The sequence below is a fragment of the Mesoplodon densirostris genome, chromosome 5, assembly GCF_025265405.1.
Source record: "Mesoplodon densirostris isolate mMesDen1 chromosome 5, mMesDen1 primary haplotype, whole genome shotgun sequence".
NCBI lineage: Eukaryota > Metazoa > Chordata > Mammalia > Artiodactyla > Ziphiidae > Mesoplodon > Mesoplodon densirostris.
The window spans coordinates 118,350,445-118,377,032 of NC_082665.1; the positions used below are offsets into that span (position 1 = coordinate 118,350,445).

Here is a 26,588-nt window from a genome sequence, read left to right on the forward strand (position 1 = left end):
AGAAAAACAAATATCGTATATTAATGCATATATGTGGAATCTAGAAAAATGCTACAGATGAACTGGTTTGCAAGGTGGAAATAGAGACATAGACGTAGAGAACAAACATATGCACATCAAAGGGGGAAAAGAGGGGTGTGATGAATTGGGAGATTGGGATTGACATATATACACTAATATGTATAAAATAGATAACTAATGAGAACCTGCTGTATAGCACAGGGAACTCCACTTTGCTGTACAGTAGAAACTAACACAACATTGTAAAACAACTATACCCCAATTAAAAAAAAAAGATTCTACAACAAAGCAAGACAAATTTATTTTCATCTACTTGAAATTGCAGAGGCGGGAGATCCTGCAAAGCTTCCAGGGAGAAAGGGATAGTGAAGGGAATGTAATTGCACAGTATCCATTATTACTAATAAAAGCATGAAAATAAACATATGATTGACGTGCTTTTTTAGTGTCTTCTTTATTGTTTCATTTTGCTGAATGTAAACTTTTAAATTTGGATTTTCATAGGTTCCATCCTGACCTCCAGTCTCCTAAGTCTATTTTCTCCACGTGGTTATAAGATTTTCACCTGCATATTAGCATTCTTTTCTTTTCTTTTCTTTTCTTTTTTAAGGTCCCACCTGTCTGGGAAAGAGAAGGGACTTGGGACCTACTGTCAGAATTTCAAGTTGGCCCCATTACAGCGAATCCATCCCATTCCCTGCTTTAACTTTTTCCTCTGTAGAGCCACTAAGGTGCAGCGGTATTCCTACTTAAAGATTTTAAAATATTTCTCATTGGGGAGAGATTTTAGGGCGGCGGGCACACCCCTCTGTACTTCCTTATTTCGGCGCGTAATAAGTGGAAGAGCAGAAGCCCGAGGCCGGGAAACGGATTTGGATTTCAAAGGGCTATTGTGCCTCCCTCTGGGCTCTGACCTGGAAAGCGCTTTATCTGTAACCCTTTTATGGCCCCAGACGTATTCTCGCTTCCTGGCTATTTGTAAACTTGTCTAATCGCGCTCACAGGACTGTAGGTTACCGACCAAAGGGAGGGAGAGGGTGAGAATGTTTGTAAGAGTTTAGAAAGTGACAACAATCCCATTTTATTTATTTATTATGCATTGCACAATCCTATAATAACAATGAAAATGTACATGAAAGTTCTACAACTCTATCATCCTAATAAATCGCTTGTTTCTATTTTATCTTCCATTTCCTCATGCATTAAAACATTCTGCAAAGCTCTGTGCCAGCCTTAGGGATTCACGGGAAGCTTTTACACATCCTAAACGCAAATTTGCATTTTGCTTTTTAAAAAAAATTATAGTTGATTAACAATATTGTGTTAGTTTCAGGTGCACAGCAAACTGATTGGTTATACATATATTTGTACATATCTATATTCTTTCTTTGACTCTTTTCCATTATAGTTTATTACAAGATATTGACTATAGTTCCCTGTGCTATACAGTTGCATTTTGCTTTTCTTTTTCCTTTTTACTTATCCTAAGTATTTCTGATGCTGCAAAAATATTCACATGGCTTTAGTGACTACCTAATATTCCATCAACGACATACACTTTAAAGTGTTATTTCAGTGTAAGTATCCAGCATTTAGGAGTAAACGCTAACACCCTTTGACCTTGCACTGCAGGGCCAGAAGACCGGTCAAGGTTAGACGGAGGGCTCCGGGAGGAAGGGCTGCGGCCCGCGCGCCAGCCGGCTAGCCGAGGACTCGAGGAGGAAGCTGGTGCGCCACCCCCTCGACCCCTCCCGGCACCTGCAGTCTGGCGCCTTTTCCCTCCGACCTCGCCTCCTCGGGCCCCGCGCTCCAGCGAAGGGCCCTCATCCGGCTGCGTGCCCACCCCTAGCCCCGGGCTGTCTGTTTCCAGAGCGCCTCCTAAGGTGTACGTGAGGCAGGAAGTGACGCAAAGGGTCTCCGAGGATCTGGAGAGGGCGGGAGACTATAAACGGCTGACTGCAGACAACCAACCCATCAGAGGGCGTCAGCATCGGCCGGTGACGGGTAGTGGAGCGGCGGACCCGGGAGGCGCCTGTGTGAGTGACACGCTGCTGCTAGAATCCCGCTGACCCTCCTGCCCTCCCTTCAGCCTGCGGGGCTGCTCCGAGCAGTCTCGGGTGCGGCCCTCCGGCGTGCAGTCCAGCAACCTCGGGGAGCCACCGGGGGCGCGGGGAGGCTGCAGCGCCTCCGGGTGGGGCGGGAGGGGATGCGCGCCGCGTGGCGGCGGGGAAGGGGTTGCGGCGGAGAGCGGAGTAGGCTGCAAGTGCAAGCAGGGTGGAGCCGCGCTGCAGAGAGGGTCTGCCCTACCTTTCTCTTCCTCTTGGTGCCCTCCTCCTCTCGGCCCCCGACCGGCGAATGGATTCTGTTAGGGCCCTGAGGGCGAGATGAGGGGTGCCCCACTGTCGCTCTGCGCCCCGCCATTCTTCTTCCGGCTCCTCAGGCCACCCGGATCCCTTGTCCTCAGTAGCTTGCCCTTAAAAGATGCAGGCCCTCGTGGGACAGCCCTAGCCTGAGGGCTCGGGAGCGAGGCGTGAGCCACGCTGCCGCAGCGCAGAGCCGCTCTGCGGGGAGCACGTGGCCGCTCTAGGAAGAGTTCCCAGGGAATGGCTGTCGCGGTGCGTGGGTGACCTTGAGCTCGTAGCCCTTGGATTCCTCGGGGCCCGCCCGGGCCCTGGTCTCATTGCTGTCCTCGACTGCATTACGACTGTGTCCTGGGCATTTAAGCGGGGGTTTCTATAAGCTGTATATTTGAACTCTAGTACAACCTGATCTTTCAGCGCTGCGCGTTGGCCTTGTGTGTGGGTTCTCAGTTTTCCCAAGGCAGAAGCCGACTGAAAGCCGCAGGTGTTCATACTAAGAATATTCGGATTGCTAGGCCCTCCTCACTAACAGATGGGAGACCGTAGGAATAAGACTTATACTTTGTGAAAGCTATGGTCTAGAGGCTAAATAAAAGCTATTTGGATTGGAATCGGCTTTTGCCTTCAGGAAATTAGGGATATGGTATAAAAAGGCTGTGCCGTATGGTATAAATGGGCTTAGAGGCCCATTGTGTCACTGTTTCGGGTGGACAGCTTTCTAAGCTCGTAGTGGGGCAGGTGGGTAAGTTGTGACTTGACTCGGGTTAACGTCTTTCCTCTGCCTACTGCTTGTGGCGACTTTGGGTATACCAAGGAAATTGATTGCTGCTGCTTTTTTCGGAGAAGATTGAAGTAGGAAATAGTTGTCCTGTTACAAAAGTATTTGAATACCTTTATTCTAGGCTTCGATAGGACTTTGGAATACTAGATGCTGATTCTGTGGTCTCTGAGCTAGGGAGTTTGACCTTATTGACAAAGACATTTAAGGTGATTTCCAGAAGTGGTTTTCTACCTTTTTTTTTTTTTTTTTTTTTGGTGGTATCTTATTTCCCCGACCAGGGATCGAACCCACGTCCCCTGCAGTGGAAGCTCGGAGTCTTTACCACTGGACTGCCAGGGAGGTCCCTGATTTTCTGCTTTGAAAATTAAGGTTAGGCTATCTAAAGTATACTTGTTCGCCCTGCTGTTTTTTCCCCCTCTCAATTTTGGATTATAATAAACTCAATATGCTTCACAAGAAAATCCAGAATTAAAAAAATTTTGTCATTGATATGAAATATTTTCCAAAAGTCTATATATAGCATAGCATCCTCTAATTTTTCTTTGATGGAATGTTCTGACAAGAACATTGTAGTGGTGGCTGTGAACCTAGCCTGTGCTGAATATTGTTGGATAGCCAACAACTCAGCTAACTGTGCCCTAAGGGGTGGCATTTATTTGCCTCTGATAATGTAGTTATCTGTAATGGAGAAGGCTCCCAGCTAAACTTGAATCAGACAACAACTGAAAGCTCCTAAAAATGATTCTCTGAGGCCTTTTGGAACTCTTCTGTGTGTGTGCCTTCTGTCTGCTCTCGCAGATGAGCACTACACAAATAGACCGCAGGGACTTCAGGTGGTCCTGACCTTCAAGTTGAGCAATCTTCTTTTCAGAAAGCTAAATAGGAATGAAGATTTTGCTTGTTTTCTTTGATTTCCTCCACTGCCTTTTCATTTTAGGCCCGTAAAGTTAACTCTTGAAGCTAGTAAAGACCTTGACCAACCGTCTCTTTACAGTTTTTTTTTTTTTTAATATATATATATATATTTTGCGGTACGTGGGCCTCTCACTGTTGTGGCCTCTCCCGTTGTGGAGCACAGGCTCCGGACGCGCAGGCTCAGCAGCCATGGCTCACGGGCCCCGCTGCTCCGCGGCATGTGGCATCTTCCCGGACCGGGGCACGAACCCGTGTCCCCTGCATCGGCAGGCGGACTCTCAACCACTGCGCCACCAGGGAAGCCCTCAGTTATTCTACTTTTTAAAGTTTCCCTACTACCCAAGCTTTACCCAGTGATTTCAGGATAAACCAAAATAGTAGCAAGGATGGGAAGACCCCACATCCAAGGTTTTCATCATATTCTCTTTCATATAATTTCCAAATGATATGAAAAGTGAACTTCATATACATTAAGCATGCCCCAGTACTGTTAACAAATAAAATATCTTTAAACTTTGTTGATTATGATATAATTGCATATCAAGTATTATAGGATAGGGATATCAGTCAGAGAAGGCTTCATGGAGATGGCCCTTGAGCAGATCCTGGAAGAAATGAGTAGGACTTTAAGAACAGAGGAAGAATGTTAGTGGGTACAGGCAGGGGCTGGATTCTGTCTCATTTTGGAGAAGGTAGAGGGCGGCGAAGTAATTAGGTAGTGTAGGTCTCTAGAACAGAGCCTCAAAAGCAGGCAGAGGAACTTCATTTTATGTGATCTCCAAGGACTTGAAACTATGGCTTGTTTTCTAAATTGAAATGGGCTTTTCAATAATAACAAACAAGTGTCTTATTTTTATTTCAGGTAAAGTGGAGTAGCAGCTTTGGGTATGTTTTATATATAGGTGAAAGTGTATTTTGGTACCTGATCCCCACAGCCCTTTAGCTGTACATATTTTGTACAGAACTATTGTTTTAAGACATCCCAAAGTAGCTTAAGACCATAAGATAATTACTGTATTAAAAAAGATTAAATAGAAATTAATGCCAGATTTCAAGAAAGTAGGAATAAGATGATTTGTATTTGAAAGAAGTTTGGGGGTATAGTCTAGCGAGTACCTTTGCCTGCCTCCTATCTTCCATCCCATGGCTCAATTAAAAAACATTTCAGATCTTCCTTCCATTTCATGTTCAAAACATGTGGGGCACTGGTTTTGCTTACCTTAATTTTAATTATTGTGAGAAACTGAATAGTTTTCCCAGTTATCACTGAGAACACCAAGGATATACAAGATGCTAATATGAATAAAAATCAACGTGATGTTTGGTATGTCTCTTGTAATAGATTGTTAGCACTGGTGGTGACATCTTGAAAGAAGCCAAATAAGGGTTGTTTGCCTTTTATACATAGTCTTGTAGGAGAACTACTTGTTTATAGACTGGTATATGACTGGTATATAACTGGTATGAAAAGTTTCTCTCCCATGCTTTTAGAGCATGTAAATTAGAGTTATTTCAGTTAGAAGAAAATTCATTAAGGGGTCTTTGAAATAGCTTTACTGTGTGTGAGATTATTTTGAAAGAATAACTCAATTTTATTATGTGTAAAACTTCAGGAATAACTTTTGTGGATATCATAGAATTAATTGTGTTCTTCACAGATGTGGGGTTAAATGATGGAGTTAAAATGGAAATTACCTAGGTCACACTTTTTTTCCTCTGACTTGATTTCTTTTATGTTACAGTCTTAATTTTGTGTCTGGGGATTGAAATAGAAATAGTGTATCTGTTTTCTCAGTAAAAAATATACTTTTAATTATACAAAATCATGGCATGTGCTATTAATATCTGTTTTTTCAGACTTGCAATCACTCAATCTCATTGTTTATTTAAATCTTTTATGTAGATCATTTATTTAAATATGTTGTCACTTAAGTCTTTAAAACCAGAAGCCTTGAGGAATGGCTGGGTCAGATGAATATTAAACTGGTAAGCTGTTTTTTCCTAGAAAAGGGTGATTAAAGTTCGTTCAGGGTGGGGCCTTCTAGTTCTGGCTCTAGTGATTGGGTCTGTACGGTTCTGGTGCAGTGATAGTGATAACCTTTTTGTACCGCATGGGGCAAGAGATTGTGCTTCTAAGAATATGATCTATTGCTTATTGGCTCCGGTCTTTAAAGCTTGGGGATTAAAAGTTGTTTTTCTGTTAATAGGTTTTGATAGACTTTTCTAATGCCAGTTTTTATAATTTCTTTGTTTTACAATCTGCATATATATCACAGCTTGCTTTGTGCAATGTGGGTGTTAAATGTGCTATGAGTGTACTTGTAGTGGAGGAAAAGCTTTAAAATAGTATGAAATAAATGTCCATTTTATACATCTCAACATACTATCACTTTCAAGCATCTAGATGGACTCAAAGCAAATTAATTAGAAAATCTAGATTTCAGTTAATACCTACGCTTTAACTTAAGACTCTCTTGGTTACAGAGGTGTAGTTTGCTTTGAAAAAAGTTGAAATTAATTTCTTAAATTTCTGGAGATGAGAACGTGCTTTCTATAAAACCAGTTTTATAGAAACCCATTGGACTTCATTTTTAGATTATCAGTTTTCAGCCTTGAGCAAGTCACTTAACGTCTCAAATAACTGGCCTTTTCATCTGTAAAATAGCATACTCTGTTTTACTTTTACCTATTCTTTTTGCATGGAAGATCTATCAAATCATTTGTTAGGAACTGTTCATTTAATCAGAAGGATCAGGTTTTCTCTCCTTTTCAATGGACGGTGATTTGTTACTGATTTGTGTAGCATAACCAGTCTTGACTTAATTTTACTTTTGTTAGGTTTTTTTTTTTTCCAGGTGCTAGTCTATTTTCTTTTGTATTTGTCCCTTTTCTATGACTACTAAATTCAATTACTTAAATCTACTTACCATGGATAACATTCTAACTAGTTTTCCTCACATTTTTTTCTTTTTTTAAATATATTTATTTATTTATTTTTGGCTGCATTGGGTCTTTGTTGCTGCGCACAGGCTTTCTCCAGTTGCAGCAAATGGGGGCTACTCTTTGTTGTGCTGCATGGGCTTCTCATTGCGGTGGCTTCTCTTGTTGCGGAGCACGGGCTCTAGGCGCACGGGCATTGGTAGTTGTGGCACGCGGGCTCAGTAGTTGTGGCGCATGGGCTTAGGTGCTCCGCGGCATGTGGGATCATCCTGGACCAGGTCTCGAACCCGTGTCCCCTGCGCTGGGAGGCGGATTCTTAACCACTGCGCCACAAGGGAAGTCCCAGTTTTCCTCACATTTTTAATTAAAAAAATTTCAAACCTACAGGAAAAGCTGAAATAACATTACAGTGTATATCCAAGTACCCTTTACCTAGGTTCACTGATCGATAGCCACATTTCCTTTATTTCTTACATACTTTTTTAAATGGAACTCTCTGGAATTAAGTGACAGACATCACAATACTTCATCCTTAAATTCTTTGGCATTAATCTCCTAAGAACAAGGGCGTTCTCCTCCAAAAAATGCAATACCATTATCACACTCCTAAATCTAATATTGATACAATCCTGTTATCTAGGATATAGTCTATATTCAAATTTCTTGTTTCTTCCAATAATGACCTTCAAGCTGCCCCCCCCGCCCCAATTCAGGATCTATTCAAGGATCACACTAAATTTAGTTGTCATGTAAACTAAATATCTTGGTTAAAGACCGTTTCTAGAAAGGTGATAATATATTTAAAAGGATATTTGATATATAATAATCTAGTGTGGTAATGAAAAGTCCTCACCAGTCTGATACAGTGGTATCTATCTCATTATATTAACTCTCTTTTTTACTACTAGGCTCTTCTGTGTGGCAGCTCGCAATGATGGATCAAGCAAGATCAGCATTCTCTAACTTGGTAAGATTTTCAGTAAGAAAGATTTCTCTGTCACCAGTTTGCAAGAATACGAAGTATACAAGGATGGATTTCACCCAGTAAGCAGGAAATAATACCCAAAGCTGTCATCAGGTATTCATTTATATTTGAAGTGGTGGTCTTGAGGCATAACTGATCTCACAAAGGAAGGGTATATTCAGTCTTGAGTAGAGTTAATTATGGAAAATCTTGTAAGAAGTTTCAGGGCAGAGAGACAATCAAGTAGATAAGATGAACTAAAGAAAGCACTGGTCAAACTGTATACCAGTAGACATGCATAACAGAAACCCTGAATGAAAAGTCTGAATGAGATGAAGGCCAGTGTGTGATCCAGCCCTCATCTGCCATTGACAGAACTGGGCACAGGGGAGAACGCTGATTTGAAGGGGGAACTTCTTTTTCCTTGAGAATGTATAGCAAGTCATAGTAATGGCCCAATAATATGTATAACACCTCACCAAACTTTAACTGTACCTATTCCCTTTCTTCTCCTTCATAATGCTTTCTCTCTGTCCTTTTTTCTTTTTTAAATCTCAGTTTGGTGGAGAACCATTGTCATACACCCGGTTTAGTCTGGCTCGGCAAGTAGATGGCGATAACAGTCATGTGGAGATGAAACTAGCTGTAGATGAAGAAGAAAGTGTTGACAATAACATGAGGGGTAACCACACCAATGTCACAAAACCAAAAAGGTTAAATGGATATATCTGCTATGGGACTATTGCTGTAATCGTCTTTTTCTTGATTGGTAAGAATGGCCATTCAAAACTTAAATGTTCCTTGTCACCAACTCTAGGAATTCTGTTCATCCAGCTCAGCAAACATTTATTTCGTACCTTTTTATGTGCCATTGTGCAAGGCACTAGGAATACAGTGATGGCTAAGACTCTGTACCTGCCTTTGAGGTTAACCTGGTGGGAGAAGAGAGACACATGAATCATTTCAGTATAATGTGCAAATGTTATACTAGAAATATGCACAGGATATTTGTAGCATAGACCCTGGACCTGAGGATTCAAGGAAGGCTTTGGGGAAGAAAAGGTACCTTTGCTTTGAAAAGGTAACTGTTTAAAATAAAATTATTATATAATAGAATGACTGGTTTAAAATAGACAAAATAGAGATGCATTACTTACTTTCAAATGGCTTACAATTTGATTAAAACCAGTATTTTCAAGGGTTAGCTGAAAATATTAACAATTCTTATAGGAATAGATTATAAATGAAATTCTATGAGTTCAGCTCTGAAACTTTTTATCCTTAGGATTTATGATTGGCTACTTGGGCTATTGTAAACGTGTAGAACCAAAAGCCGATTGTGAGAGACCGGCAGGAGGACAGCCTTCGTGCACAGACGAGACAGAACCTTTCGAAACAGAAGAGCAGCTCCCCGAAACACGTCGCATATTTTGGGCAGACCTCAAATCAATGTTGTCCGAGAGACTGGATGCCATAGACTTCACCAGTGCCATCAGGTAAGCTTGAGCTGCTTTACAAGTTCAACCTCAGTGCCTAAACAAATATTGATTATTAGCTGCAGTGGAACAAAACAAAGGTGATAGTCTGGAGGAATAGCTTTATAGAGTAGGCGAGACTTCCCACGTTCAGTTAGAGGGTAAAGAGTCAGTAAAGAACTCAAACTATGTTGTTAGGAAAAAATGTTAGAATTTCTGTGGGGACTCTCCTTTTTTTTAAGAAAATTCACAGGCTCTTGATCTTTTTGTCGTCTGGTTCTTTGTAGGCTGTGGCTTGCTGTCAGAACTTCTTCTGCTCCGATTTTCCGTCTCAACCCCTTATAAGTCATGCTGAGCCCTGCTACTGTCCATAACGGCATCGGTAGCCTTTTTCATCCTCTAGTTCAGGACTAACTTGACTGCCCAGCTTGATATGTCTCTAGTATTTCTTGATTTCTTCTGGTTCTCACTCAATCTATACCCTAAGAAGTGTCCTTAAGGTTCCTGTCCTTAGATTTTTAAGGTCTTCTTTGGACACATATCTAACTCTGTATAAAGAACAAATCATCTTTTACCTTTTGTTAGCCTCCTATAGTTTCAATGGTACAGTAATTCTTTTGGTCTTAAATTAGAAATCTTGGCATTTTTTACTTCATCTGGTGAATACTTCTGTGTATACTGTATATTAGGCATTATGGATAAAGTGAGGATAAGGTCTATCAAAAAAAAGATCATATAACTAATATGATGTGTATATTTACAAAGAGTCATGGGAAAGAAAGCGAAATGAAGAGGAGTTTTGCTTCCGGGGTATTCAGAATGCTTCAAAAGAGTGAAAATTGAAGCTGTACATCTTGAGTTCACCAGTAGTAATACTATCTTTCATTTTGTTTATAGCAGATCTTCTGGAAGCTACTCATTTCCCCTAAAATTACCCTAAGCAGATACATCAGATAAAGAGGTTTTAACAAGTTTGACGTCACAAATTCCCTAAAATATGGGCACACATTTTTTTTCTTCTAAGCTTGTCTCTATCTGGTTAATCCAGGATTTTGGGTCACAGTTAATTTATTTTTTTGAGTTATGCTTTTAAAACGATTTGCTTGATATTTGAGTTCAATGTTTATTTTAGGTTAAACTTTAGTTCATTTAACAGTGACTTTTTTTCCTCCAGGATGCTGAATGGAAATTCTTATGTCCCTCGTGAGGCTGGATCTCAAAAAGATGAAAGCCTTGCTTTTTACATTGAAAATCAATTCCGTGAACTTAAACTCAGCAAAGTCTGGCATGATGAACATTTTGTTAAGATTCAGGTCAAAGGCAGGTATGTTGAAAGATGGTAACCTTATTTTAGAAGAAGTAGCTATTCTCAGGTGTGCTAATTATAGCGAAGACCTTCAAAATAAATAATGCAAGTCAAACGCTAAATGTAATAAATCCATTTAATTTGTTTCTCAGGACTGTCTTAGCTTCATTTTAACTTAATCTTTTTTTAGCAGTGCTCACAACTCGGTGACCATAGTGAGTAAGAGCGGCGGCAGCAGTATGGCGTACCAGGTGGAGAATCCCGAGGGTTATGTGGCGTATAGTAAGGCTACGACAGTTACTGTGAGTAAGGCAAAACCGTGCGTGAGACATTTTTTTCCCTGTTGAATAGCTCAAAAACTCATTATCTTTACTGTTCTGAATATAAATTTACTTATAAAATGTAACTGACCTTGGGATATTTTTGTTCTCAACCCTCCTATGCCACAGTTAAAATAAAATCCCAAGTCCTCATCTTGGTTAGCAAGGCCCTACTTCTCCTGCTCCCCTCTTTGCTCACTCTGCTGTGGCCACTCTCACCTCCCTACTGTTCCTCAAACTCTCAAACTCAAGCATGCTCCCACCTCACGGCCTTTATAGAAATCGCCTTTCCCTTTGCCTGGCCCACTCTTCCCTTAAATATTAGCATGGCTTCTTCCCTCACTCTGTGCACGTCTCTTCCCAGCATTACCTCCCTAGGGAAGGCTTCCTTGATTATCTGATCAAAAATGTCCTTCCTCTAATCACTTCTCCTTATCCTGCTTTCTTTTTCTTCCTAGTACTTATAGCACCTGACTTTATTTACTTGTTTCCACACTAGAATGTAAACTGCACGAAGGGCTAGGGGTTGGTTTCATGTTCTGCTATGTCCCAGAGTCTTGGACAGTGCCTGACACATGGTAGTATTTACTAAATGAATTCATGTATCAGGTACCCCCTTATGTGGGGACAGGTATAAATAACCATCTCAGCTGGAGTCTTAGTTTGGTTCGTTAATGCTTGATCTTTTAAAATTTAGACAAATATGGCCAGACTACTATAGAGATTAAAAAACAGCTACATAGATCTATCTAGGTTTTTTAGGTTAAAAACCACATATTTATATGCTAGGGTCTATCTAAAAACTGCCTTCTGAGCCAAATGAAGTTTTAGGGTTGTTCTCTGCCTTCCTGGTTCACCTGTGCTGTATCACTTTCCCAGGCCACCCACAAGCCAGTGGTTTGGAGGTGGGTAGATTGTTCTATTAAAGAATGCGGAGAGTTTTGGTTCACCTGCGAGCTTTCTATATTTAGATACTTGGTTGTTAATGTCAGTTTATAGCTGTATGTCTGAACTCTGATAGAGTTTAGAAGCATTATGATAAGAGCTTATAAAAACATCAAAAGTTGATCTATGCAAGTCATTTTATTGTAAAACAATTTTTGGACAGATTTATTATCAGAACTTTTAGTTAATTCTTATGTCCTCAATTGTCTGGAGTTCAAGTGTGGGAACATTATGTAATTGGTACTGCCTTGGCTAGCCTACCATATTTATATTGATAGATGTCTCTTTGCTTAAGGATATCTTTTTATCCTTTCTCTTCCCCCCAAATATCTGAAGCAATGTAAATTAATTGATGTAAATAATCAATGTTAATTAAAGGCATCATAAGATAATAAATGGCATGAATATAGGAGACCAGAAATCTTGACTTCACTCCTGTTAACCCTGACCAGTTTTGACTTTAGAACTCTCATATATTCTCTCCTGGCCTTGGCCTTCTTTTTTTTCTCTCTTGGTTTTCTCTCTTAGGTTTGACCTGTAAAATATTTGGTGGCAGACTCTGTCGCTATTCTAATACCATAATGCTCATTGAATCTAATGTCTTTGTTCTAGGGTAAACTGGTCCATGCTAATTTTGGCACTAAAAAAGACTTTGAGGATTTAAATATGCCTGTGAATGGATCTTTAGTGATTGTTAGAGCAGGGAAAATTACTTTTGCTGAAAAGGTGAGTATGAGTTATTAAATACATTGGTATCGTAACATTCTTCAGCTAAATGGTATTGTTAATTTTCTTACATTCTGAAAACCATCTGTCTTAAACTCTCATACCTGATAATATAATTTATTAAAGTACTCTACAAATCAAATAAGTTCCAGTTATCTAAAGTTATAGGATACTTCCAAAACTGGCATATCCACTTGGAGTATTTTGCAGTCGTTGTCTTTCAATAAAAATGCAGTAATCAGAAATGCTTAAGTGAAAGAAGTTTAAATTGTGTCTGTGTAGCTGAGTTATATATAGAATATATTATATATATAAAATTCAGTTATAACTATGTTTCATAAAAAGGAAAATTAAAAGTCACCTACACAGGGCTTAGAATGGAAAGACAGTGGTTGTTTTGGATGGGTTTTTATTATTTCTCTTATCTTTTGAACTCTCCTTAAGAGTTAGTTAAACTTTGTTGTGCAGCCACATTGAATTGTTTCTTTTTTACTTTTTAAATTGATTTTAATCCACATACCATAAAATTCACTCTTTAAAGTGTACAGTTCAGTTTTTAGTGTATTCACAGGTTGTGCAACAATCACCATGATCTAATTCCAGAATATTTTCATCGTCCCCTAAAGAAACCCCATACCCAGCAGCAGTCACTCCCCATTCCCCCCTCCTAGTCCCTGGCAATCACTAATCTGCTCTCTGTTCCTATGGATTTGCCTCTTCTAGACATTTTATATGAAGGGACTCATACAATATTTTGTGTCTTTTGACTGGCTTCTTTTCACTTAGCATAATGTTTTCAAGGTTCATCCATGTTGTAGCATTAATCAGTACTTCATTTCTTTTTCTGGCTGAATAGAATTCTACTGTGCGGATATACCACATTTTGCTTGGCTACTTGTCAATTGATGGACATTCGGGCTGTGTCCACTTTCTGGCTTTATTAGTAATGTTACAATAAACATTCATTTACGTGTTTTTATGTGAATAGATATTTCTAATTCTCTTGTGTATCTACCTAGGAGTGAGATTGCTGGGTCATATGGTAACTCTGTTTAGCTTTTTGAGTATATAATATTTTTGAAATGAAAACATTTTAGAAATGGAGGAGAGGTTAGGTTAGTGGTTGCCAGGAGTTGAGGGTGGAAAGGAAGTAGGTGTGGATATCAAATGGCAATGGGAAGGATCTTTGTGGCATTAAAACTAATTGTTCAATATTTTGATTGTTTAGAACTTAATACACACAAACACAGAAATGAGTACAAGTAAAACTGGGGAAATCTGAATAATATTGGTGGATTGTATTGTGTCAGTATTAATACTCAGGCTGTTACATTATAGTTTTGCAGAGTTTGACTAATGGGAGAAACTGGGCAAAGTTTACAATGGATCTCTTACTTCTTAAAACTGCAAATGAATCTACAATTATCTCATTAAAAATTTCAGTTAAATTTTTTAAAAAAGAGTTAAATTTTAAGGCAAGTATTTTTTTTCTAAACATATAAGCTATTTGAAACATTGGGAGTACTGGTGTAGTCTGCTGTAACCCTTTGTCTTTCAGTATAAGTTCAGTATGTATTCTTCTAATTTTGGTTGATCAGATCTTCATTTTCTGAGCTTTACCTGTTTTTCTTTAGGCTGCAAATGCTGAAAGTTTAAATGCAATTGGTGTCTTGATATACATGGACCAGACTAAATTTCCCATTGTTAATGCAGATCTTCCAGTTTTTGGACATGTGAGTTTTTATTTCTTGAGTAAATGAGTTACTGGGTTCTCCAAATTGTTGCTGGATTCCATCTACATTAATAGAAAGAGAACTGTGCCATCCTTAAATACTCTTTTTCCCTTGGAGAGTTTTAGCAGTAAGTGAGAAGATGAATTACATGACTTTGAGACCTAATTATTACTTATTGCTAAAAGTACTTTATCAATAGTATCTTGAATTGAGAATTTGACATATGCCATATAAAAATAAGAGTCACATATTATAGAACCACTCAGACTTTCAAACTTTAAGGTGCTAAACCAAACTCAGGTTATAGCCCCATACTGAATTTGAATCTTATAGGGATTTCTTGAATAAATGCCTGAGCTAATTATTCTTTTGTTTTACTAGGCTCATCTGGGAACAGGTGACCCTTACACACCTGGATTCCCTTCTTTCAATCACACTCAGTTTCCACCATCTCAGTCATCAGGATTGCCTAACATACCTGTCCAAACAATTTCCAGAGCTGGTGCAGAAAAGCTATTTCAGTAAGTTCTTATTTGAAAACTGTAATGCAGGGTCAGGTTTTATGATTAGGGAGAAATAATAATAATTTGTTGGTTTGATAAAATCTTAGAACAATTGGTTATAATTTTCCACATTTTGGGGATGGTTAGCGGTTAACTTGGTGTAGATAAAAATGAAATTTTTCCTCCATAAAGTGATCTTAATAATAGACATTGGATTTATAAACTCAAGGAGTCCTTGTTCAATCCACCCAGTGAATTTCTTGTGTAATATTCCCGGCATAGCTTCTGCTTAAGTACTTCCTGTGGTAAAGCATTTTGTTACCTATGGCAACCCGTTCAATTATTGGAGATCTATAAGAATTTGTATTGAGCTGAAATCTTATTCCCTGGAACACTCATTAGTTCTGGATTTTCTTTTTAAGCAACAGAATGATTCAAGTTTCCTTGTCTATAGACTGAATATTCTCAGTTCTCATGACAGTTTCCAGATGCTTTATAGTCATGATTAGTCCTTCTGGATATCTCCCTAGTGTATTAGTATCCCTCTTTAGAAATAGAACTCAGTCTGGGGGCCTCCCTGGTGGCGCAAGTGGTTGAGAGTCTGCCTGCCGATGCAGGGGATACGGGTTCGTGCCCCAGTCTGGGAGGATCCCATATGCCGCGGAGCGGCTGGGCCCGTGAGCCATAGCCGCTGAGCCTGCGCGTCCGGAGCCTGTGCTCCGCAACGGGGGAGGCCACAACAGTGAGAGGCCCGCATACCGCAAAAAAAAAAAAAAAAAAAAAAAAAAAGAAAGAAATAGAACTCAGTCTGATTAGAGTACATGTCATTAAGTTTTATCTTGATCTGGATATATTTCCCTCCTGGTATTGGCATGGGATGTCAGTCTAGTTTCAAAACTCATGTGAGCATTTATTTGCTATGTAACATAGAACAAGTCACTCTTAACCCCACTGATCATGTTTCTTTGACTTAATTGGATAGCTATAAAGTATGTTCTACTTAGCAGGGTTATTGGTATCAAATGAAGAGCCATCTACATGTAAGGACTTTCAAATATCCTATATGGCTATTAATCCTGTTTAAGAGGTTTTTGTAATGGATGATTCTTTTTGACTAAAACCAAACTTAGAATCAGTTAATTCTTCCTACCATCTACAAGTCTTTCCTAACCTATGAAGCCAGCCCCTTATCTTCTTGTGTAGTGGGGAGTAATGATATTTTGACATATTTATGTAAGTAAGCCCTTTTAGATTAGTCAGCATTTGGATAACACATGAGGAATCAGATAGGGGAAGATATCTAATCTAACTACCAGCAGCATGAGAATATTCTTTCTTAACTGAAATAAGAATGTATACTACCCTTGTTAGTGGAGAGTTAGGAAACATGAGAATATATTAATGGACTTTAATGTATAAGAACTTCCTTCCGAGTCCATCTTGGAATCTATTTCAAATGTAAATTGTAGCTATGTCTCTGGCAGAGAGGCACACATCAGACGGGATAGGTAATACATTTTTTAGAAAACATTGGTTAAATTAGGAAGTAACTCATGATTTTCAAATGACCGCCTACAGATCAGAGTAAAACACAAATGTTTGGCCACTAGTGAATAATTTTGTATGTTCTATTTATACGTCCTCTTAACCTAGAACTTTACTGGACAGTAGGAAGGACTGATTTTGTAAACTGGAGGGAGGTAAACAATAACTCAGAACTCTGATCTCTGTCTTCTACTTCTAGAAATATGGAAGGAGACTGTCCTCCTATTTGGGGAATAGACTCTTCATGTAAGCTGGTATCCTCACAGAACAAGAATGTGAAGCTCACTGTGAACAATGTGCTGAAAGAGATAAGAATTTTTAACATCTTTGGAGTCATTAAGGGCTTTGAAGAACCAGGTAAAGATCCTTGGGGGTTTTTCGTTTGTTTTCCTTACTCTTAAGGATGTGGCCAGAGGGAGGGATTGTAGGAAGGCTGACTTGGCTTGGTTTCTTGAAATGCTAAATCTTATCTGTCCTAAAGTGAACTGTTCAGGTGTCAGTTTTAGTAGGAGGTAATAAGGCCCTAGGAAATTAACTTGTCAAAAACTGACCATTATGACTAGAAAATCTCTTGTAAGTTATTAAATAGACCAGAGGTAAGCAAATTTCTTCTTAAGGGGGCAAATAATAAACATGTTGCAGGCCATACAGTCTCCATTGCAACTCTTCAACTCTGCCATTGTCGCATAAAAATAGCCATGGACAATATGGGCATGCAGGCTGTAGTCTGCCAATGTATCTGAATGCCATCAAATAATAATATTTGGTAAGGAAAGCCCTTGGACTTCAGTGCTTACTAGACAACTAGCACAAATAAGTAGTCAGTGAGTAACCTTATTGGTAACGTAGAAAAAAGAGTAGCAGTATGAATAAGGGAAGAGACCTGTACTGTCATGTGAAGTTTTTAATCCCTGGAGTCCTAAGTCAGATCTGAAGGAAGGCTCTCTTACCCTTAATACATATACTACATTTTTACCCTTCTACTAACGTGCTTATTCTAGACTTCAATATTAGAAAACAGTTTAAAAGCTGATTGTATAATTTATCTTTTTTTTTTTTTTTTAATTAAGATCGCTATGTTATAGTAGGGGCCCAGAGGGATGCCTGGGGTCCTGGAGCTGCAAAGTCCAGTGTAGGAACAAGTCTCCTGTTGAAACTTGCCCAGATACTTTCCGACATGGTCTTAAAAGGTAGAGTACAAATTTTGAGAACTTGAACATCTATGTACTGTATTTCCAAATGTTATAATATGCTTTGCTCACTTTTGCCTATATTCTTATGGTTCACTTGTGTTAGACCCTGAATTCTTAAGTACAAAGCAGGTTGTCTTTTTTTTTTTTTTTTTTTTTGTGGTATGCGGGCCTCTCACTGTTGTGGCCTCTCCCACTGCGGAGCACAGGCTCCGGACGCGCCCGCTCAGCAGCCATGGCTCACAGGCCCAGCCGCTCCGCGGCATGTGGGATCCTCCCAGACCGGGGCACGAACCCGTGTCCCCTGCATCGGCAGGCAGACTCTCAACCACTGCGCCACCAGGGAAGCCCTAGCAGGTTGTCTTTTGTTGTATCTGCCTTTGACTTTGAAACAGCTTTCTGTGCAGTGTCTTCATTGTACTGGGAATCATGAGCTTCTTTGAGATTCTGGAAAGCATTATATTGGGCCCTAAATTCTTAGTTTGACATATCCAGAATGATATGGCAAATCTAACATGGTCCCTAAGGAATCTATTTGAAAGCGAGCAGTGTCATACCTTTGCACTAATGTTCTATAGTTTTGCTATAAAATGATAATATATAACTTAAATATTTATAAATACAACATAGAATATGTATTTATATATTTGATTTATAAATATATAATATTTATAGTATATAATTTGTTTATGTAAGAAAGGCTTCCTTTCAAGCCTTTCTCCCATAGTACTTGCCACTCCTTTATACCCACCCACATGCAAACCCCCATCACATTCATGAATCTTTGGGTCACAGGGTAAGTTGCAGTGCTTAACTTTAATACAAAAGTACATTAATGCAGAAAAGTACATACCCAGGGGAGGGGGAGGGATGGAGGGTAGTTGCACATAAAACCCCGAAAGGAGCTGCCATTAATATAATTTTTCTGAAAACTCACTCTTTCCTAAACTTAAATTCGTGAGTTTTAATTTTATTTCAAACAGTTGTTTTTAAAGTAATCTAGTGTTTTAAGTGACTTACCTCTAGGCAAATTGTTTTCAAAGAAGATACTTTGGCTGTGATTTCAAATATCTCTTGGTCTGGAAGTTATAAGGGACTCAAAGAATGGAGTGTAAAAGAGTGAGGTCTAGGAAGCTGGTCCCTACTATGTACTTAAGATCTTATTTGCAAATGATCTCCTATCCTGTTCTTTGCTACATTACTTTAAAATTTTGTTTCTATTTCTTTTTTTGGTTCTTTCACCTGGGGCCTCAAAAGGAAAAGAAATATTTCTGAATCTGCCGTCTTGAATTAGAAGTTTCTGATTTCATCTTAAGTCAGTTTCCTACCTATAACCTTTACCAGGACAAAACTAACTTTTTGTTGTCTTTTAGGTCAGTTTAAACCCAGCAGGAGCATTGTCTTTGCCAGCTGGAGTGGTGGAGACTTTGGAGCTATTGGTGCCACTGAATGGCTCGAGGTATTATCTATATATCATCCATACCCAGAATAGGCACTTGAACTTGTATTGGCTTAAGCTGTCCTCCAGAAACCATGCTCTTTTAAATGTGATTATATCATTTTTACCTTTGTATATTTAGTTTCAATAGAATCCAAACTTAAACAGAAATCCCGAATAATAGCTACTGTCTGTGATAATTAAGTTAATACATATTAGTACATTCGTATTTTTCCTTCTCTTCTAGGGATACCTTTCCTCCTTGCATTTAAAGGCTTTCACTTACATTAACCTGGATAAAGCTATTCTTGGTAAGTATCCTTGCATTAGCTGTTTATAAATTTATCAACTACTTATAGAATAGTAGAAGAAAGCTTTCTAAAGCAGCACTTGTTATTTTTTATGATTTACATCGGATATAACCAGATCAAAAGATTGACTTAGCTTCCTTTTTTTTTTTTTTTTTTTTTTGTGGTACGTGGGCCTCTCACTGCTGTGACCTCTCCCATTGCAGAGCACAGGCTCTGGACACGCAGGCTCAGTGGCCATGGCTCACGGGCCCAGCCGCTCCGCAGCATGTGGAATCCCCCCGGACTGGGGCACGAACCCGTGTCCCCTGCATCAGCAGGCGGACTCTCAACCACTGAGCCACCTGGGAAGCCCTAGCTTCCTTTTAAATAGTGGATTAAGTTATAGAATGGGTACAGACTGCCTTGTCTAGAGCAGTGGTCTTAATGTGGTCCCAGATCAGCAGCATCAGGATCACCTGGGAACTGTTAGAAATGCAAAATTTCAGGCCCTACCCCAGAATTTTTGAATCAGAATCTGGAGCATAGTGTCCAGCAAACTGTGTTCTAACAGGTGCTTCAGGTGATTCAGTTGCACTAAAGTTTGAGAACCACTAGTTCTGTACTTTGGACCAGAAGGAACTAAACCATCAATAGAATGGTATTACTCCTAGAGACTAATTCACAACTTGCTAGATTGTGGCATCATGGATAGAAATACAAGATAATCAAACTTCTGAAAGAGTTCGGTGTTATTTAAAGTACAGATGTAGCTAGTGGATGAACTGGCTGAATAAATTGGATGAACTGGAGAGTAATGAAATGTCTACTTTGGGAATAAAAAGGAAGGCATTACAATTAAACTAAATTTTATTAGATTAGTCATTGCCATTTTACCTTTGCAGCAGAATGTACTGAATATAGCAAGCTTACTGTAGCTAATAGATGCCTGCCCTCACATGGGTGAACCAAAAAGTTACCAGAAAAACAAGTCATTAACATTAAATATGCAAACTCAGGGAGTAAGAGCTTCAGTTGAGTGAAATTAGGGGTTATCAGTCACGAAAGAGCTTGACTCAACCATTTTTTAATCTACTTCATTAAGAGGATAGTTGTTGTATATGCCACTGATCTAGGTTATTGTCTTCCTGTTTGCCAAGTAGTTTTATAGAAGTAGCAGTGTGCAAATTGCTTGACTAAAGAAGGAGCAATGTTAAAATAATCTCTTTGCAGGTACCAGCAAGTTCAAAGTTTCTTCCAGCCCACTGTTGTATTCGCTTATTGAGAAGACGATGCAAGATGTGAGTGTATACCTACTTATGAAAGTGTAATGTAAATTAGACAAAAAATTAAGATGAAAAACATTGATATTTAAACTGTAGGTGCCCACAGAGGTTATCTATAGAGTCAGAATGTTAAGGAAGGTTTAAATGAACTTGAACCATACCTGAGACTTAAATAAGAAGGCCAGATGAGATAGTCATTGAATAAAAACAGACATGTGAATGAGTGAGGAACAAAGTTTCCCTGATGGGATTAGAGACAATATATTGGAGTGACTGAAGTTGGAGAGACATCAGGGTCAGGGAACTTGACCTTGATCCCATGGGAAACTAGGGATTGCTATAGGGTCCCCAGCAGGGCAGTAATGTGCTTACAGGTTAGGCTGGCAGTAGTATAAAATGTGCTGGAAGGAAGAAACCAGAAAGAAGATAGGCAGATCATAAAGACTAGAGAGGGCTTTTAAAACTGTGGTGAAGTCACCTTTAAAATGTTAAGAAGGAAAACTTTTTTTTCTCATCATAACTAGAGGAACTAACAGGACGAGTAGAAGTAACTTCAGAAATTTGGGATTGTTTTAACTGTCTTAAATTGTTTTCAAGAAGATATAATAAAAAATTTAATATTTTTAATAAATGTTTATAGAGAAAAATGTTAGTGACTAGCCTGAATGAATAAGTCTAGAAAGGTTCATTGTAATGATAAAATAATTCCTTATTTGACAGGTGAAACATCCAGTTACTGGGCTCTCTCTATATCGGGACAGCAACTGGATCAACAAAGTGTAAGTTGAGAAAAGTGAATGAATAGCTAATAGAAAAGCAGAGTCACTCAGTAAGTAGCACCTACTGTGTTAGGTAGAGGTTTAAACATAACCTTGCAGTGAGTTAAAATTTACTTGGGGGTAGGGTAGGGTTGCATGTAGCACAGTCTTTTTCTTTAGATAACTTTCTAAAAACACATTCCTGTTTTTCTTGCAGCGAGAAACTTTCTTATGATAATGCTGCTTTCCCTTTCCTTGCATATTCTGGAATCCCAGCAGTCTCTTTCTGTTTTTGTGAGGTAAGTCTGAAGAACGCTACGGCATTATATCTTAGATCTTCTTTCGTCAGTTTTGAGGCCAAGTTTCCTAGAGTGCTTAGTGTGTTTTGAGAAGTTAGATACATGCAGTTATTATAATCTCCCTTATTATCAGTCTTAAGATAGAATTTTAATCTCAGCTTAGTTAGCATTTGAGTTTATTTGCTAAACTTCTTCAGTTATGCATGATGAGTTTTAATAACAAGGACGTCTATTGAACAGTGCAGTATAGAATATTTCCTTCAAACAAAGTTCTACAGGATAATACTGTTCTTGATGCCTGTTGAAATATGGTTGTAGATGTTCATCCTGAAATGTTAGTCTCTTAAGCGGGGATTATAGATAAAAGCAGAAAAACCAAACAGAGGTAAGATTTTTAAGAGACAGAACTTTGAACTGACCAAGTTGGAAAACAAGATTGACTTGGTACAAGAGCCAGTTAGAAGGCACTGAAAACCAGGCAGAGTAAAAAGCATGATGAAGGCTTCTGTGCTGAAGGCTAGAGTTGGAAAACCAGCTCCGCAGCAGGCTCTTCAGAGGTGTGAAGAGATCCCAGGGTTAGTCTAGGGGGTCAGAGTGGAAGCTGTTGACTTTGGCATCAAATTGATGATCCAGTAGAGGCCAGGTCCTTAATAGACTTCTTACCACTGGATGTTTTAGCCTGGAACTAGGACGGAAAGGTGTGAAGTGAGGGAGTGATGAAAGATCTGGATTTGGAGATTAACATAGCTGGAACTCCCCTGACTTTCTGCTAGAGCAACAGTATGAATGGTATTGAAATATCTGGTCATTAAGTCTGTTTAGTACTTTAGGAAGAACTGAGTGTCAGGTCCTAGGGTTGAGGAAACTTATGGATGATTTCTGTTGACCTTCAGAAGTCATGTCTTTTTTAAAAAACTTCTTAATGATTCCTAGCAGTGCTGGTTCAGAGGTATAGGTAATACAGATATATACAGTCTGAAAGTAAAGAATTGAGGTCAAACCAAAGGATTGGCAATGAGATTGTCACTGGGGACAGTGGTAGGGAATAGAGTTATAGAGTTGAAGAAATAGCTACTAAAGTTGTCCAGTGAAAGTGGAGAGAAGTTCTTGTGAGCATCAAACGGTCTTGTTAGAAAGGTAACATGTATGAATGGATGAATGCTGCATGAAGAAGGAGGTAAATTTTTGTCTAAAAGTAACACTTTATATTGAAAGTACATTTCATGCGTGCTCTCCTCTTTCCTCATTAATATGGTCCAGACTTCCCAGAGAGAAGGGAATAAGGATATAACCTCAAGGAATTTGGCTAGAAATCTGTTTAGGGTCTGTGATGTGATAGAACAGGGATTCTATGGAACCTAGAAGAAACTAATCATTCCAGGAGTAGGCTAGGTTCAGAGGAACTAGTAAAAGCCGTATTTTCTTAAAGTAGGTGGATATGAGATAAAGTTGGAGTAGGAATATATTAGAAGCAAAGGAAGAATTACAGTTACTATTACTTTGATGGGGAAACTAGAATGTGAGGTTCCTAGTCTTACAACCCACCTGAGTACATTAACCTACCTCTGTTTTCCAGGACAAAGATTACCCTTATTTGGGTACTCCCATGGATACCTATGAGGTACTGAATCAGAATGTTCCTCAGTTGAACAAAATGGCACGTGCAGCAGCAGAAGTAGCCGGTCTGCTTGTGATTAAACTTACCCATGATGTTGAATTGAACCTGAACTATGAGATGTATAATGACAAAATACTTTGGTTTGTGAGAGAAATGAACCAGTTCAGAGCAGACATAAAGGTGAGCACTAACTAAAATCAGGTTCTTACTGCTGAAGTATCAAGCAGTTTGAAGAATAATGTTTAGCTGTTCCTGGGCAGCATGATTGGTAGCCAAAGTATGTTTTAAAGTGAACTGAAGTATAATTTTGCTTAGAATCCATGACTCATTTGAAAGGGAAGTTGGGAGGCTGAAGGTTATAGATATAGGATAGACCACAGCAAGTCTTTCAGAATCTAAAATGGTGTTAAGCTTTCTCTCATTCATGTATTCCAAGCAACCCATAAAGAAGTTAGGCCTAGAGAATATAAAGATCTCAACTATGACTCTGAACCTATGAGTTTGGGCCACATGTGCCTTGCAGAGATGACATGGATGGAGAGAGAACATAGCCAGTGGTTAAAGTGTTGTTTAGTGTTGATCCTTTGTGTCTAATATTCAAACATTTGATAAAACCAAATTAATTAATAAGTGGCTTTTATGGTACTAGAAGTCAATTTAACATATCCCTTAAGTGAAGTAAATCATTGATAACCGAATCCTAATTATTAGGATTGGCTTACATGAAACTAATTGTAACTGATCAGAAACTGGGACTTAGCAGATGGAAATAACTAGATTTTGAAGTTCACTGAACCAAAATGTTTGAAGTTTGCCACCAAAGGGAAATTGAACTGGAAAGAATATACTACACAGGATTATATACTTTTACTAAGTACATTATGTTACATTTCTTGATGAGGATGGTTTTCTTATGAGGCTAAGAATGGATAATTGTACTATCTGCTGAGTGTGTTATGAGTTTATAGAGCTTGGAACCTCCTGTACAAGATGGTTGAGTCTAGCTTTTGCTGGCTTGAGCTTGTCTGTGAGTCTCACCCCCTTTTATCAGAATCATTTCAGTTAGTACACCTAAATTTAGAAAGGTATATAGAATAACACCCTTAGAAATATAACGTCTAATAAATAGTGAGTTTAATGTCTTTCTGCTTTAGGAGATGGGTCTGAATCTACAGTGGTTGTATTCTGCTCGTGGAGACTTCTTCCGTGCTACGTCTAGACTAACAACAGATTATAAGAATGCTGAGAGAACAAACAGATTTGTCATGAGGGAGATCAATGACCGTATCATGAAAGTACGTAAAACCTTAGAAAAGGAGGAATTCAAGTATGTGCATTTTTAATTGGTAAATCTTGTCTTTCTAAAAAGTAGAGTAATAATTCCAGAAGCCTAGAATCCTTTGCTGCTTTAGAATTCAGCACAAATTTTAACTTTTACTTATTAGCAAGGTATAAAGCCAACATATCTAAACTGGAAATACAAAAGACATTTGACCTCGTATTAACTTTTTTAGGCTTTAAAAACATTTTAAAGAAGGGATCATTAATGGTTTTTAGCTGTCACTTTCTCTGTATTTCTGTTTAATTTAGCCCTTAGCTGCTTGGAAGAAGCAGAAGACTGCATTACAGTGGAAACTTGTAACCCTTCCCTATATAGGCTCCGACCAAAAAAAAAAAAAAAAAAAAAAAAAAACCCAATGCAGTTAGAGTTTACAAAGGAATTGACAACTTGCTTTACAATTTTAACATTAGAAGATTAGTAGCCTGTTCTCAACAACATTCTTAAATTCAGGGAAATTTTAACATTTGAAGTGAGAGAATGACAGTTGTTTTACTCTATCAGGTCCTTTCCTCACAACAAAAGTCACAGCACTGTGTAAGCTCCCTTGTATGTTTTGTTTTCGTAGGTGGAACATCACTTCCTGTCACCCTATGTATCTCCAAGAGAGTCTCCTTTCCGACATATCTTCTGGGGCTCTGGCTCTCACACTCTGTCAGCTTTACTAGAGCACTTGAAGCTGCGGCAGAAAAATAACGGTGCTTTTAATCAAACACTGTTGAAAAACCAGTTGGCTCTAGCAACTTGGACTATTCAGGGAGCTGCAAATGCCCTCTCTGGTGACATCTGGGACATTGACAATGAATTTTAAATGTGATACCTATAACTTATATAAGAACATCAGGGTAGTGTGGTTCCTAGACTTGTGTTGGTTGTGCTAAATTTTCAGTAGGGCTACAAAACCTAATATTGTTAAAATTCTACCCAATCTTGGTACTAATAGATGTCTTTAGGCAGCAGCTTTTAATACAGGGTAGGTACCTGCACTTCAAGTTAAAGTGACTAACCACTTAAAAAAATGTTCATGATAGAGTATTTTCTCTGATTATCTCTAGAGTTTTAAGTGCTTTGTAATGGTAACTGCCTCTTTCCTGTTACAGTTATGAAAAAGTCAGAACCAGTTACGTGAACTATTGCTCTAAATCCTAAGTATGTGAACTGGTATCTTTTGAATTGGAGGAGGAAGGTGATACCTGCTGAAGGTGGAAAGTGGTAGCTTAGTGTGATCCTCCACCTTCACTGGATGCTAGATAGGAGATCCCAGGCTGTAAGGCTTTACTCTCCACATGAGATCTCTGCCTTCTTTAAGGATTTAGCTCGTTTCCACATCTGAAAGTGAAACAGTTCATTTTCAGAAGAGATGGGACTTGTTTTCTTGCCAGTGAGGTCTGAAATAGAGGTCCTTCAGCTGCATAAAAGGAGGCTCAACTGTTTATCACAGGAGTAAGGCCTTAATGTGTTAACCTCAAGATTATGTATGAAAAGAGGAGACCAGAAGCCAAAGACCTAGTATATTTTCTCTTCCTCTGTCCCTTGTCCCATAAACCTTTGTTAGTTTTTTGTTTTCATTTTTTCCAAGGTATTTTGAAAGAGAACCAAGTTTTAGGTGTTTAATTTCAAACTCAGTTCGTCAGACTTTAAAGAACACACTGCCAAATTTTGGCCAAAGTGTTAATTTTGTGGAAAAGCTTCCTGTCATTTTGGCACTGAGATATTTATTGTTTATTTATCAGTGACAGAGTTCACTATAAATGGTGTTTTTTTTATAGAAGATAATTATCGGAAGCAGTGCCTTCCATAATTATGACAGTTATACTGTCGTTTTTTTTTTAAATAATA

General features: G+C 38.7%; 1 protein-coding gene across 3 annotated transcripts; it reads left to right on the top strand.

Annotated features, from left to right (window-relative positions):
- The first annotated feature begins 1,954 nt into the window (after positions 1 to 1,954).
- On the top strand, positions 1,955 to 26,588 carry TFRC (transferrin receptor). Of its 3 annotated transcripts, none has more exons than XM_060099368.1 (19): positions 1,955 to 2,057; positions 7,926 to 7,984; positions 8,540 to 8,750; positions 9,267 to 9,477; positions 10,631 to 10,780; positions 10,953 to 11,064; positions 12,640 to 12,753; positions 14,388 to 14,486; positions 14,868 to 15,007; positions 16,734 to 16,891; positions 17,605 to 17,724; positions 19,098 to 19,183; positions 19,410 to 19,473; positions 20,683 to 20,750; positions 21,456 to 21,514; positions 21,711 to 21,792; positions 23,369 to 23,590; positions 24,565 to 24,705; positions 25,318 to 26,588. In XM_060099368.1, the coding sequence occupies exons 2-19, from the start codon at positions 7,949 to 7,951 to the stop codon at positions 25,558 to 25,560; spliced, it is 2,316 nt and encodes a 771-aa protein (XP_059955351.1). In that variant the 5' UTR covers positions 1,955 to 2,057; positions 7,926 to 7,948; the 3' UTR covers positions 25,561 to 26,588. The 3 variants fall into 3 exon arrangements, with proteins under 3 accessions (XP_059955351.1, XP_059955354.1, XP_059955353.1); XM_060099371.1 differs by having other exon boundaries at positions 10,956 to 11,064; XM_060099370.1 differs by lacking the exon at positions 1,955 to 2,057 and adding an exon at positions 2,101 to 2,138.